At 33.9% G+C, this 14,767-nt stretch overlaps 1 protein-coding gene across 6 annotated transcripts in view; it reads right to left on the minus strand.

Annotated features, from left to right (window-relative positions):
* DMD (dystrophin) overlaps positions 1–14,767 on the minus strand; it is a gene marked incomplete at its 3' end in the record, with an annotated part of 2,539,585 nt that overhangs the window by 1,523,554 nt on the left and 1,001,264 nt on the right. For all 6 annotated transcript variants that reach the window (XM_081277777.1, XM_081277778.1, XM_081277780.1 and 3 more), the window contains one exon: positions 4,865–5,015. In XM_081277777.1, coding sequence (XP_081133903.1) covers positions 4,865–5,015 — 151 coding nt within the window. The remainder of the gene's footprint in view (positions 1–4,864; positions 5,016–14,767) is intronic.

Genomic DNA, 14,767 nt, shown 5'->3' on the forward strand with positions numbered 1-14,767 from the left:
ATATGTAATTTGAATCTTACTGAAGATAGGAAAAAGCTTGCTAGGCACTAAAAGCACTACTTGATTCTATGGCATTCTTGGGCTGAAATGAATCACTCATCCTTCTCCAAAGTACTTCATTTCTCTCTTACATTGCTTACTTTCCTAATTTCAACTCTGGGCTCCCAGTTGCCCAGACTCAATCTATTATTTCAAGCTCTTTACTCATTCTATAAGTCCAACTCTGTTGGCTCAGCTGCTGAGCTCCAAAATGCTTAACACCTGTTCACAGTTTTTTATTGAACTACCTTTATTCAGCCTCATGTGCCTTCTGCAATATTGTCCTATCCTATCTCCTGATTGCGGCTTCCCCATGCTCTGGTATTTTACAAGTCATATCTTCCTAAAAAATAAATTGTCCTAAATTGTTACTCTTCAGTTTAACAATAGGACCCTGCCACACATAGGACAATTACAAATGTATACAATACCCTCCATAATTGTGCTTTAATTCTCCAGTGTTAAGCATATGGTGTGAATTTAAACTCAACATGTGATCCAAGCAAATGCTCTATCTTGCATTTTCCCACCTCATGTCCTCTGCTCAACCAAATTGCCATTTTTAACTCTCATGCCATTTGCCATATTCCACATGTGTTTTAAGTCTTTACCTGATGTATTAGAATATGAGTTTCTTGGGGAAGATTTTATATATGGATGATCTTAGTACTCTTCAAAGCACCTATGTATTTTAATGAATGTTTGTTCAGTGATACAGAATGGAATGTAATGGAAAAAAATAAAATGTCAGATCCTTTGGCAGGATTATACCTGCCAGGATTATTTAGCTTTTTTTCCCACAGGGAACATGAGGTTCAATATGTTCACTCCCCAGAGAGAATCACTCTTGGGTACCTTAAATCTAAATAAAACCTCTAAAATTCTCTCTAAAACAATAGTTATAAAAACTGAATAGTTTCTTCCAAAGTTTGCAGCCCCAAAATTCTCACTGTTACCCAGAGTTAATAAAAACTGCCAATATAGGATCAATTACCTTATCTTCCCTAATTGGCAGATTCAGTAAAACTGACTTATCCTCATGGCATTTCACAGTGGTTGAATTTCTAACATGCCTCATAATAAAATGCTGTTGAAATGAAGATAGCAAAGGATCCTGTCACAGAACATAGAGGAGCATATCTGTAATAATCACAGTTTACTTAGATTTGCAAATATTTTTATCTTGCTCTTCATTTGAGTAAGGGAGCATGTGCCCTCTGGTATGAGAAGAGTTTAAATCAATTTCAACAAACAAAACCTGTGTCTTTAATTTTACCATCTGTAATCATTGTAAGAAAATGGGGGATGACTTAATGATTTTAAGTCTATCTACACAAAAATCAAATAACTGAAATCTTATATTAGGTTGGAACTGATGTAGCAGAGGGGAGATACCTTTTGAAGTAGCTTTATGTTACTGATGTATTTTGTTGCCAGAAAGAGAAATTCCTCATTTCCCTCGATTTACAAGTTTTAAGCGGTGGGAGGGGAACAAACAAACAACAACAATAACAACAACAACAAAAAAAAAAAACAGCAAAGTGAATCAACTATTTAAGTAAGGCTTTAGTTTGAACTCATTTGCCCAAGAAGGTTTATCTTCTTTCATTTTATGAAACATGAAAACTAACAGAGCTTTAAAAATGTGTACTTTTCATATACATATTTCATAATATATATAAATTCAATTTATCTTTGACACAATTGTACACATTTATACACAACAGTAAAATAATTTGATATATGCATTTAATGTGTGATGATAAAATCAGGGTATCAACTTAATTTTAAATTTGGATTGAGTTAAATAATTTTCTTCTCACCAAAATTAGTTCCAAGTAACAAAAGAATATTGCTACCAATTTTCAGAATTTCTATGGACTATGTGTCTTTTTTTTTCTTTTTTGTGATACTGGAGACTTAACCCAAGGACATTGTACTCTGAGCTACATCCCTAGATATTTTTATTTTGAGATATGGTCTAAGTTGCCCAGGCTAACTGAAACATGTATTCCTCCTGCTTCAGTTTCCCAATGCCTTCTATCAAATGCCTGCACCACCACACCCAGCTTCTTGTCTTAATTTTATAAAAACTAATGCATCCTTAAGTGTGTTTAAATGGTTAGAGGTAGGAGTTAGCCTCACTGAGCCAGCAAACCAATTGCTACTGGATGTAAACCAATTGTACTGGATGTAAAATGTTTCATAATCAGCTTGCATATAATCCTTTGGATTTTTTTTGTTTCAAATTATTTTCTTCAATGCAATTTCATACTCATCAGAGGCAGCATATTTTGAAGTAATGGACAATCTATTCAAATTTTATGGCAATATTAGTCAAATATTTTCCATTCCATTCACTTTGTATCTTCTGGAGAAAAGTACAAAACATTCCAGGTAATTGTCAGAATATTAAGATACTGGATGGCCTGTCTAACCTTAATAAAGATTCTTTTCAGAGTGGCAAGCTAAGACTTTTCCTTGGAGTTGCTTTAAGTTATTCACACTTATCTTTTGGAGCCCTTCTTCATGGCTCTCCCTTTATATTCCCAGCATTCAGCATCTGCACCCTGCCTTCTGAAGATCAATGTTACAGTGCTCATCTTGCATTTTCATGAAATGCTTCATATTCCCAAATTAAACACATTAAAACCTCGAATGGCAGGAAAAACAGAAACCAACTAGCTCAACACACTTATTTCCTAAGTGAAGATATTTAGAGCCTGAGTGACTTAGTGGTTTCAGAAAAATCACAAATTTAGTTAGTGCTAGAAACCTGATTTCTAGGACAAGAAGGCTGCTTAAGTTAGATTCCTCTAAAACAGATCATGAAGGAAAAATATTGAAACAGTGTATTTGGGAGTTGATTTCATAATGCATTATGAAAGTGTAATAATTTGAAGGAAGTTACTCTGTGGACAACTGGAATCAGTCTTGCTGATGGATATTTAAGAGACTATGAGGAACACACCTTAGAATTATCCCACCATGGTATATGGATTCCACGGGATTTATCTATCAACTGCCATCAATCATAGGTTAAGGCAGCACTGGCAGTGCTACAACTACTTCCTGTCCACACTTAAATCGGCCGAGATGCTTTTACATCTCAGTAACACCCTCAGACATAATGAGTCCATTGGCATATCCCCCAATTCTGTACATAAAACTTCTAACACAGGCCAAAAAGAAGAGGACAGACAATGGTCCACAAGAAGAGTGCATGATCCACACAAGGAAAATGGTACAATTAGAGAACTAGCACCAGAGTGATCTTCCTTCCTTCCTTCCTCAGCTGTTCAATTAAGATATAAGGCAATTAACATCACTAACAACATCCATGTTATAATTATAATAGATTTGATGCTTTTCCCCCCTGATTACCATATCTCCAGCTCTTCTTAAATGCTTCATCCTAAACTGCTGTAACCAGTAAACTGCTTTATGGGCAGTAATAACAAGAACCAGCTCCATTTATTAACAAAATGTGTAGCTTATTAAATAATTAAAAACCATGTATCTTTTGTCTTCATGGAAGAACTGTGAAGCTAGATCTGACAAATCATTATAAAATGAGGAAATTAAGTTGGAGAAAATATGGCTTTAGGAGGCATGAGTTAAGGGTGCAGACATTCCCTTATATCTAAGAAACTTGGATCCTGATAATTGCCACATAAAATAAAGGATACCCAGTAAAAATAAAAGTGAATTTCCAATAAGCAATGAAAAACTGGGGAAATAAACTTTTTAAAACATGTTGATTGTTTATCCAAAATTCAAATGTACCTAGACTTCTTGTATTTTTATTTGCTAAGTGTAGTATCCTTAATCGTGGGGCAGTCAACAAGATTTTATTTGCAAATGTGTCCTCACAAACTGGGCAATGCCCTATTCCAACCATAAAACTCAGAGCTACATTTAACATTTTATAGTGTTTCTTAAAATGAAGCACACTCAGATTCTGGTTCAGAATAGTTTTGTAGAAATCTTAATCACAGAAAAAACAAATGCCTTCAGACAACTTAAAATTATAAATTGAAGAGAGCTATGACAGAAATATTAAAATTAAAATGTTATATTTTACAGGAAAGCAATGTTACAGATCCTCAGTTTGTCTTCAGATTTGGCAAGTTCTAAATAACTACAAATTGAAGGTAAAAATATGTTAAAAATATTTTAAATATTCAAATGTGCATTGAAGGTAGTTCCTACAGAAACTGTCCCCTGAAACCAAAATTTTAGTAGGTCATATACCCTGCATTATTCTGTCCCAGAAATAAGTTTGATGTTTTTTAAATACTGAAATCCTAGTTATGCTGTATTTGACAAAGTAGTATCTTGCTCTATTTTGTGTTTCTATAAGGAATATACTTAAGATTGGGTAACTTACAAAGAATAGAAATTAATTTTCTTACAGTTCTAGAGGCTAGGAAGTCCAAAAATCAAGGTGCTAGCATCTGTTGAATCTTCTTGCTGAGTCCTCTCGTGGAAGGGCAAAGAATTGCCAAATGCTCATGAAGCTTCTTTTATAAGGGACATAATCCCATTCACCTGGGAAGAACCTTCATAGTCTGATAATTCTTAAAGGCCCCACAGTTTACTACGATCATATTGGCAACTGAATTTTACAGGGTCCTATTTAAACCATAGCAACAAAGATTACAAAACATACTTGGAAAAATTTATTTTTAACTATTGTTGATTTGAAGCTTTAATTCTTTCTTGTCTATAAATCATGACTTGTGTGTTTATATGTGTATGTAATACACATATACATATCGAGCTTGTTTTATAGTAGAAAACACATAGCATACAATATGCTAACCTTATGTTGTTGTACTTGGCGTTTTAGGTCTTCAAGGTCAGGTCCAAGGGGCTCTTTCTCCATTTTCCTTGTTCTCTCTTCTGTTTTTGTCAGCCAGTCATTTAACTCTTTCAGTTTCTGATTCTGGAGATCCATTAGAACTTTATGTAAACTGAAAATTTGAAAAAAGTCTATTATTACCTCTAGTAAAGCAAATTACTTTTAGCAAACATGTAACAAGGTAAGACAGTTGATATTTATAATTTATGGCATACTCAAAATTTTCAGTATCTTTTGGACATTAAGAATGGCATAAGTAAAGCTCATTATCAATCACCTCTGAAACTATCATTTCTCAGGCTTATTAGAGATCATACATCCCAATTTCTAGAAAGATTCCCATAGTTAACAAAGCATGCATATGCCAACTAAAGTGTGAACAATATTTGGTAATTGAATCAGTAGTATATCTTTTTATTAAAATCCTATTTATGATCTATTTGAAAAAAATATTTCCCATTAGAAAAAAAATTCCCATTATTTAGTATGTGTGGTGGTTAAAGATGGCCACAAATCATTATTTTTAAAGTTAAATTAATTTCTTTTAAAACTCATACATAAAAATATTAAAATTTTACATGTGAGGAACTGTGTGATATTTCAGTACATGCATACACTGAATAACCTTTAAATCAGGTAAAACATTTTGTTCTCCTAACTTTATCATTTGATTATGGCAAACACTTTCAAAATCCTTTCTTAAAATAGTTTTTTAGTTGTAGATGGACCCAATATCTTTATTTAATTTATTTCTTTTTATATGGTGCTTAGGATAGAACCCAGGGCTTCACACATGCTAGGCAAGGGCTCTACCTTGAGCTACAACCCCAGCTCCCCAAATCCTTTCTTCTATCTTTTTGAAATGTTATTTTTTTAAGATTATTATTTCTAGTCACCCTGCTGTGCTACAGCACTTCAGAATTTCTTACTCTATCTAACCATAACTTTATACCCAGTGATCAACCTTTCCTCATCCCTGACTTATTTTGGCCAATACAATGGAATAGAATTGTCAATGAACCAGTTCTAAATTTAAGCTGTAAGAGAAATGACAGGATTTTTATTTTCTTTTAGAGCCCTGATTCCATGCTATAATAGAGACAAGGTTAAAGTACTAAATGATTAGTGACCATGTACAGGATGACCCTAGAATATGAAATGCTATCTTAGAAGTAAGTTTCCAGCTGAAGGCAGCCCAAGGAGTAATCCCAGCTTCATCACTGGAAGCAGAGGAATAACCTGCCTGAACCCTGCCTATTCTCTTGATTTATAAGATCATAGTGAAATTATAAATTATTATTTTAAGACACTAAAATTTAAAGTCATTTGTTATGCAGAAATAGACAAAGAATTTTTTTTCTTTTTTTTTTTTTTTTTAAGAGAGAGTAAGAGAGGAGAGAGTGAGAGAGAGAGAGAATTTTTTAATATTTATTTCTTCTCGGCGGACACAACATCTTTGTTGGTATGTGGTGCTGAGGATCGAACCCGGGCCTCACGCATGCCAGGCGAGCGCGCTACCACCTGAGCCACATCCCCAGCCCAAGAATTTTTTTTTTCAATGACACAGGAAATAATGGACTATGCAAAGAATTTAAAGTCCAAAGGCTTAGGTTCATAGCCCAGTGATAAGCCCTAGACCACATTCTTAAACCTTCTCAATTACATATCCAGCATCAGGAACATGAAATAATACCTTGCCTGTCAATTACACAATTTTATAGTGAGGATGAAAATACAAATATGGCATAAGTTCATCCACTGATAGAACAAAAACTTAAGACTCAAATGAGAAATCCTAACATTGATTTTAAGGTAAATATTATTTTCCATTTTTTTTAAAAAAGTCATATTTAAAGCATTTTTGAAAGTACAATATATTAAATACTGATCCTATAAGCAGGTACAATTTTAATTAGAAATTTATTACTCTTATTTATGGAATATTTACTAGAAATTTTCATTAATTGGCACATTTAAAAATGCAAAATATATTCATAAAGGAGTCTATAACATTATTTTGATTGAACCATTTACATTTTAGAGGCACAAATATCCTGAGGCACATGGATATCAGACAGAAATGTAGACATTTTCTTTTTATGGAAACAGAGATGAAACATCCATTTAAGTGAAAGGAAAACTGAAAGTTGTTGTTTAAACCTCTTAGACAATGAATACCAGCCCAGTATCACAAGGTATGTAAATAAATCTTTACTTTGTTGTTTTAGTCTATCATTTGAGAATGGACCAGATAATAAGATTCTATGAGAATAAAATTTCATGAATACTAGATGCAGTATCATAACATGTTTTTGTTGTTTTTCCTGCTCAGTTTGTCATTATGTTAAGCTAAAAACTTTCACATTTCAAGACTGAAAAACGAACCCACAGTATTACTTACACTTGAATAAAAGTTTCAAGTCTAACACATATGTTTTATTAGAGTTAACAACAGAATTCATTTAAGAATGTCATTTACATTTTAGCTTATACATAGATATTTCATTCAACAAGTATTTACTGAGTTCTGTATGCATGAAACTCCTATTTGTTAGGCATGGGCAAAGAAAATACCTATCCTCATAGGGTACAGTGGCATACGCCTATAATCCCAGCTGCTTTGGAGGCTGAGGCAGGAGGTTCTCAAGTTCAAAGCCAACCTCAGCAAAAGTGGGGCACTAAGCAACTCAGTGAGATCCTGTCGCTAAGTAAAACACACAAATAAAGGGCTGGGGATGTGGCTGGACAGTTGAGTGCCCCTGAGTCAATCTCGGGTATCCAAAAGAAACAAACAAAAAAACCTATACTCGTTTGAATAGCCTGGAGAATCTTAAAGGAATAGATATATCAACAATTACAATATGACAAGATCATCCTCTGAAAGGAAAATTCACTGGTGGGTATGACAAATTTAGAAAAACAATAATATCCACCTGGGGAACCTCTGAAAAGAATTTAACTTTCTACAATTTTTCTTGGGATTACAGGAACAATTATGTTTAAGATAACATTCAAAACAGTTTTTGCTTTTTCATTGTTGTTTTCTTAGATACCCTAATTAACCAGTAATGTTTGAACAGTCTTTATTGCTTTCTATGTTTGGGCTACATGAAACAAATTATCAGGTAGTAAAAGTTGCTGTGCTTTCTTCCTCCCTGAGGCCTCTAAAGAAAGAGCATCAATAAATGCATGTGAATTACAGGCCACAGGTCTCTGGATGAGCAGCAAGAAGGGAGTAGTGAGTTTCCCATGGCAAGGCAGGCCAGAAGAAGTAGTAAACATGAGAGGGTGCTATGAAAAGGTCAGATTAGGAGCCCTCAAAACACCAAGACCCTGTTTGCCAGGTGTGAAAGAAGGGGTAACTTCAGGGAGGGGAAAACTAACCATTAGGTTAAAATATCATGAATGCAATATTAAAATAAATTGGCTAATGTTTACTCAACACTTTGGTGTGATGACCTTGCCATTAAATATTTTATATGTAGTAGTTCAGTGATTCCTAAACAATGGTATGCATTTTAGTTGTAGTTTTTAAAATAGTTTTGGGGGCTAGGGCTATAACTTAGTGGTTGAGTGCTTGCCTCACATGCATGAGACACTAGGATCATCTAAGGACAGAGAAAGCTAACAAAATAGACTAAAATAACCTGGGACTTGGACAACATGGAGTTAGAGACTTAATGGTCCCTAGAGTCACCCCACCTGTGAATTTATTGTTCTATAACATAGTAGACATCAGTAAGATTTTACCACATGCAGTATGTCTAAATACAGATTCTAAGTTAGCAGATTTATGATAGGGCCTGAGGTTCACTTTTCTAAGTTCCCAAGGGATGCTTATGGGGTTAGTCTATATATCACACATTAAGGAATACTGGTAGAATGCACTCTGTGTGTTGGGTTTTTGTTAGTTGCAATAAAAGGCAATCTAGGGAATACCATTTTTCAAACAATTTTACTAGAGGGCTGGGGTTGTGGCTCAGCAGTAGAGCACTCATTTCGCACATGTGAGGCCCTCGGTTTATTCCTCAGCACCACATAAAAAATACATAAACAAAATAAAGGTATTGTTTACAACTAAAAAATAAATATTAAAAATATTTACTAGAGATTTGTCTCTTAGCTGACACCCTACTATGGGAATATATCTATATGCACACGAAGGGAGTCAATGGGAACACTGGATATGTTTTATAGAAACTCTGTTAGATGTATGTAAAAAGGCATTCATTGTCTAACCAGGGCTATCCAAAAGAATTCACTATGATGATGTCAATATTCTTTCTGCACTATCAAATATGATTACCACTAGCCATGTGGGGTCAATGTGAACTAAGAAGTTGAATTTGTAACTATATTTAATTATAATAATTTTAATTCAGCTACACGTTGCTAGTGGCTGTAATATTGGACAGCACACAACTCTAAATCAACAGATAGACTGACAAAAGTCACAAACCATTATTTAAGTCCTTACCTACACCATTTCATTATACCCTGTAATATAAGGAATGATATCCTGGGATCAGGAATCTAACAATAAACACGAAGAAAATTTTTTGAAATTTTGATTTTCTAGACAAATTTGTAAATGCAAAATGGTATCTGTTTTCATTAATTTTAGCCTATTATTTGATGGTCTTAATAACAATTATTGAGCGTTATATAAATGCATTATAAAATCATATAAAATATTAGGGCTGGGGTTGTGGCTTAGTGGCAGAGTGTTTGCCTAGCATGTATGAGGCACTAGGTTTGATCCTCAGCACCCATAAAAATAAATAAAATAAAGGTCCATTGACAACTTAAAAATATTTTTTACACAATTATTTAAAATATTAAAAAATATATAACCATATTTTAGACACTATTCAAATACAGGTATAAATATATGGACTTTGTAAATCCTGGAGAATTATAATTAAAAATTACCAAGAAGTATGAACTCTTTAGGAAGAAGACCAGTTCCTGGGCCCAATATCCTAGAATTCACCATTATCTGCTAATATGCTATTCTCAAATAAGAATACAACTAGTTAAAGGGAGTGAAATATTATTTTGAATGTCTACATTATAAAAGAACTACCAACAGTGTTCAATTAACATATCTCGCATGCAAAATAAATTATTGGAGGAATACCAGTATGAATTAGAGACACTGAATTTTCAATGCACTTTTTACTTTCAAATATACATCAATTAGTAACTAATATCAAACTGATGAAAGTTAAAAAAATTATTTACTTATTGAAAATGATTCAAAAAGCTTAGCAAACTGGTTACAATGGCTGGATCATATGGTTTTGATTTTAACTCAACAATCATTTAAATTGCAACTAGATGCTTCCAGAACACCAATATATGCTAAATATGTAGCTATGTTAATACCCTTGTTTGGGTTTTTGCTTCATTTCCCCATCAAGAAAATTATTAAAATATATGAGTCTCAGACCAGGTTTAGTTTCAATTATCATGAAGAAATGGATTAGTGGAATTTATGCAAATAATGCCTTAAGAAAAAAAAAATCTGTTCATTAGAATCAATGAGAGAACTTTTCAAACTGATGTCCCAGCCTGTGAACAGAACAGTTCAATCAGAATTTCTGGGAATGGAGCCCAGGCATTGATACTTGAAAAAAAAAAAATCTCCTGCCAGGGATTCTAATGACCATCCAGGGTTGAGAATAACTGGGCTGGTGTTCAGGAATCAGCCATAATTTTCACTTCAGCCTTTGGATACAATTAGCAAATGTTTGAGAGTTGAGTCTGGTCATCATGGCATATCAGAGTTAACATGAACCAGATGTATGGAGATTACATGGAGGCAGAATATGACACATAATTATGTCATTACTGTTGTACTTATAAACTATGCTATAGAGGTCATAAATAATCTATTAAATAGTAATTTGGCCTGGCAAAATTGACACTTAAATATAATTTTATGATAAATAATATTCTATGTCAGATAATAGAGGTATTATTTTGATAATTCCTACTCATGCAGGATAGTTTATTAGCTCTAATTAGCCTTTTGGTTTATATGAACCAAAAGGCAAGCAAGAGGATGTAAGAGAGTGGGAACTCAACTGGTTTGGCCTTGGAGCCTGCTTCACCATCATCCTATACTATGTATGCTAAGGTTTATTTTGTAGAAATGAAGTTTATTTATTTTCTTCATTTTCTTTATGGCACTAATTATAAAATATGACCAAAAAAAAAAAAACCAGGAGAAAGAAGAGGATCATTCAATGGGATTTTTAGAAAGTGATGTCATTAACAGATATTTTACACTTTTTTGACACCAAAATGCAAATTACAGTTGCTACTATTGAGATAGTTGTTCTCAGCCTAAGCTCTATTTTAATGACAGAAAACACAATAATTCTGAGACCCTTTCTCCTTCAAACATGATTACAATGTAAAATGAATGACCAAATATTTTACATAGTTAGGTGTATCATTAAATAGAGCATTTAGAAAACATGATATATTTGATGCCAGAAATAATACTGAAAGTTTGGTCCTTGTCCCCAATGCCAATTCATGACAAATTAATAATGAGGACACAATTTTGAGAAAAAGGAATAAGAAGGTTTATTGCTTTAATAGCAAAGGAGAAGCACAGGAGACTCCAGTCCCAGAGGCTATGGTTCTGCCCATCAGGGAGAAGAGAGAGCTTTTAAAAAAGCTATTCAAGGGGCTGGGGATGTGGCTCGAGTGGTAGCGCGCTCGCCTGGCATGCATGCAGCCTGGGTTCGATCCTCAGCACCACATACCAACAAAGATGTTGTGTCCGCCGAGAACTAAAAAATATTAAAATATTAAAAATTCTCTCTCTCTCTCTCCTCTCTCACTCTCTCTTTAAAAAAAAAAAAAGCTATTCAAGGGCTGGGCTTGTAGCTCAGTAGTGGAGTGCTTGCCTCATATGTGTGACTTGGCACTGGGTTCCATCCTCAGCACCACATTACAAAAAAATTAAGTAAAGTTATAAAAATTTAAGCTCTTCAAAGGCCACATTCCAGGTGTGCCCTAACAGGGTGTGCCAGGTGCACCCTGATGTGTGTTGAAATTCACTTGTTTATTTGGTAGATAGTCACTTTCTAGTTTCCTTTGACATCTCCTTTCTGTGCAGAACAGATAACTCAATGGTCATCTTGTTCCCTGCCTCCAAATTAGGAAGGGGGAGCAGGAGAAGAGAAAAAGAAAAACATGTCCTTTCTAAAATAACTGAGGGTTTATTCAAAAGGTGAAGATCACCACTGTTAAAGAAATGCAAACATTGCTTTAAAATAGGAATGAAATGTTGAATTTTTAAAAGAAAAGTTTTGGTTATGTATATGCAAATGTATGTATGTATATATATATATATATATATGTGTGTGTGTGTGTGTGTGTGTGTGTGTGTGTGTGTGTGTGTTCTGGTAGTATGGTAGTAATGAATAGGTCATAGCAAGCACATTAGTTTTTCAACTCCCAAGGTTGTAACATTTATCAAAGTTCAATGTATGCCCCATGAAATATACACTTTGAATCTAAAATACAAGTAGATACAATGTCCCTAAAATGTGTAAGACTTTAACCACCACTATTAACTCTACTATAATTTTATTACTACTACCAGCACCAACATTGTCCTCATATTGCCACATTAAATTTCTGAATGTGTGCCTTCAGCATCAGTGGAGGTAGTTCATGCCTCCTACCCTCTTGTACCATTATGTCTCAACAAATAGATCCTCCTCCCTCCCAATCCTGGACATTATTTATAAGACCCAGCTGCAAAGCCTGATGTTGGATGTTGTTCTTGTGCCCTGAAAACTTAAACACTGAAATAGGAGGCATTTTTGTAAAAAAGCAATGTGTCTATCCTCCTCTTTATAGTACTACTGTCATGGAAAGCTTGGTCCTTATCCCTGATGCCAATACAATAACAAGGACATGGTTTTGAGAAAAAGGAAAAAGAAGTTTTTTTACTTTGCTAGCAAAGGAGAAACACAGGGGTCTCCAATCCCAGAGGCTGTGGTTCTGCCTGGCAGGGAAAACGGAGGGTTTTTAAAGAAGCTATTCAAAGGCCACATTCCAGGTGTCCCCTAACTACAGGGGATCCCAGGTGAAATTCATTTGTTAATTTGGTAGATAGTCACTTCCTAGTTCTCCCCTTAACATCTCCTTCCTGTGGAGAACAGATAACTCAGGGTAATCTTGATCCCAGCTCCCAGGTTAAGGATGGGGAAAGGGAGAAGAAGAAAAAAAAATGACACTTTTAACAAAAGCAGCAAGGGATACATTCAAAAGGTGAAGTGGACCACTATTACACTACCTCTCCCACTAATGGATATCTTAGGCCAAGGGAGAAACCAAGAACAGGCCATTTATATTTCTCAAAAATTCCTGATGATTATAATAGTTACCATTATGTGACACCATGTAACATGATCTTAGAGGCCAAAGTTTTCCAACTACAACCTCACAATAAATATTTTTAAAAGAACTTAAATTCCTCTTCCTACAAATGGAAATGAAATTTTCAATCTTCCCAGACATTAAACATGCAGTAATATTTATTTTCACTCATAATAGAATATGAAAATAACATTGTTTTTATAAAGGATTCTGTGAGAGAAAATTTTAAAATGTGTCATTGTTTTCAAAGTCTCGATTTATTTTATTCCTTCATTCATTTTGCTTGGTAACAGTTTGATTACTAATATTCTTCAACTACCCAGTGGAAGATTAAATTTCAAAATGTGAACAAATTCATTTGCAGTTTGAAAACATAAATTCAAAATAGTAACAGTAACATAATAAAGAAGCTACATGGCTGGATGAAAAAGATTCTTGTGGCAAATACATTATGGCAACCCTCAATTCAGTCTTCTTGATTAAATACTTAAAAAGTGAATCAAGATACTCACAGATTGTCATCACAAACCAAGGACCACTACGAAGATACAATGATTGGGTGATTATTTAAACTACCTCTAATGAGAATGGGTAATGTTGACCCTCTGAGATTATATTTATTTATATGGCAATAGAAGTCCACTTTCAACTTCACTAATTTTGCCACTACATAGGATCTGGCAAAATGCCTGGCACAGCTAGACACATGATAAATATTTCTTCAATGAATAAGTAGAATAACTTAATTATCAACCAAGCATAAGGAAACGATACAATAATTCAGACACTTTTCCAATCAGAAATATTGGAATTAAGATTACAAAAAAAAATGCTAACTTTGTGCTGGGGTTGTGGCTCTGTGGTAGAGTGCTGGCCTGGCATGTGTGAGGCTCTGGGTTCAATACTCAGCACTGCATAAACATAAATAAATAAAATAAAGGTATAGTGTCCATCTACAACTAATTTTTTTAAAAAGTCACCATCTATTAGATCTGTTTTTTAAGACCATTTATTAAATTAATTTTAATCATTTTTTAATCAGAATGTAATCATTTTACCATTTGTCAGATGGGTATATTGTTTCTCTAACATGCCTATCTCACTCCTTTCTCAGAATATTTCCACTTGTATATTCCCATTGCCTTAACTATCTGCATTGCTTTCTACTTCCCTTTGTTTAGGGCTCTTCTTAAATACTACCTCATCAGGGAGGCCTTCTTTTATTTATATTAACAAACAATGTTTCACTTATTATCCTCTGCCTTATTTTCGTTTTGATAATTTAACCACATATGACATCATATGTATATGTATGTGTATGTGTGTATGTATATATATATATATATATATATATATATATATATATATATATATATTGTCTTTTTTCAATAGAATATAAGTTTAATAAGAGATGGAATCTGTCTTGTTCACTCAATAACTAACATAGTACTGGAACTA

The sequence above is a fragment of the Spermophilus citellus genome (assembly GCF_964194105.1).
Source record: "Spermophilus citellus genome assembly, chromosome: X".
NCBI classification, from domain to species: Eukaryota; Metazoa; Chordata; class Mammalia; order Rodentia; family Sciuridae; genus Spermophilus; species Spermophilus citellus.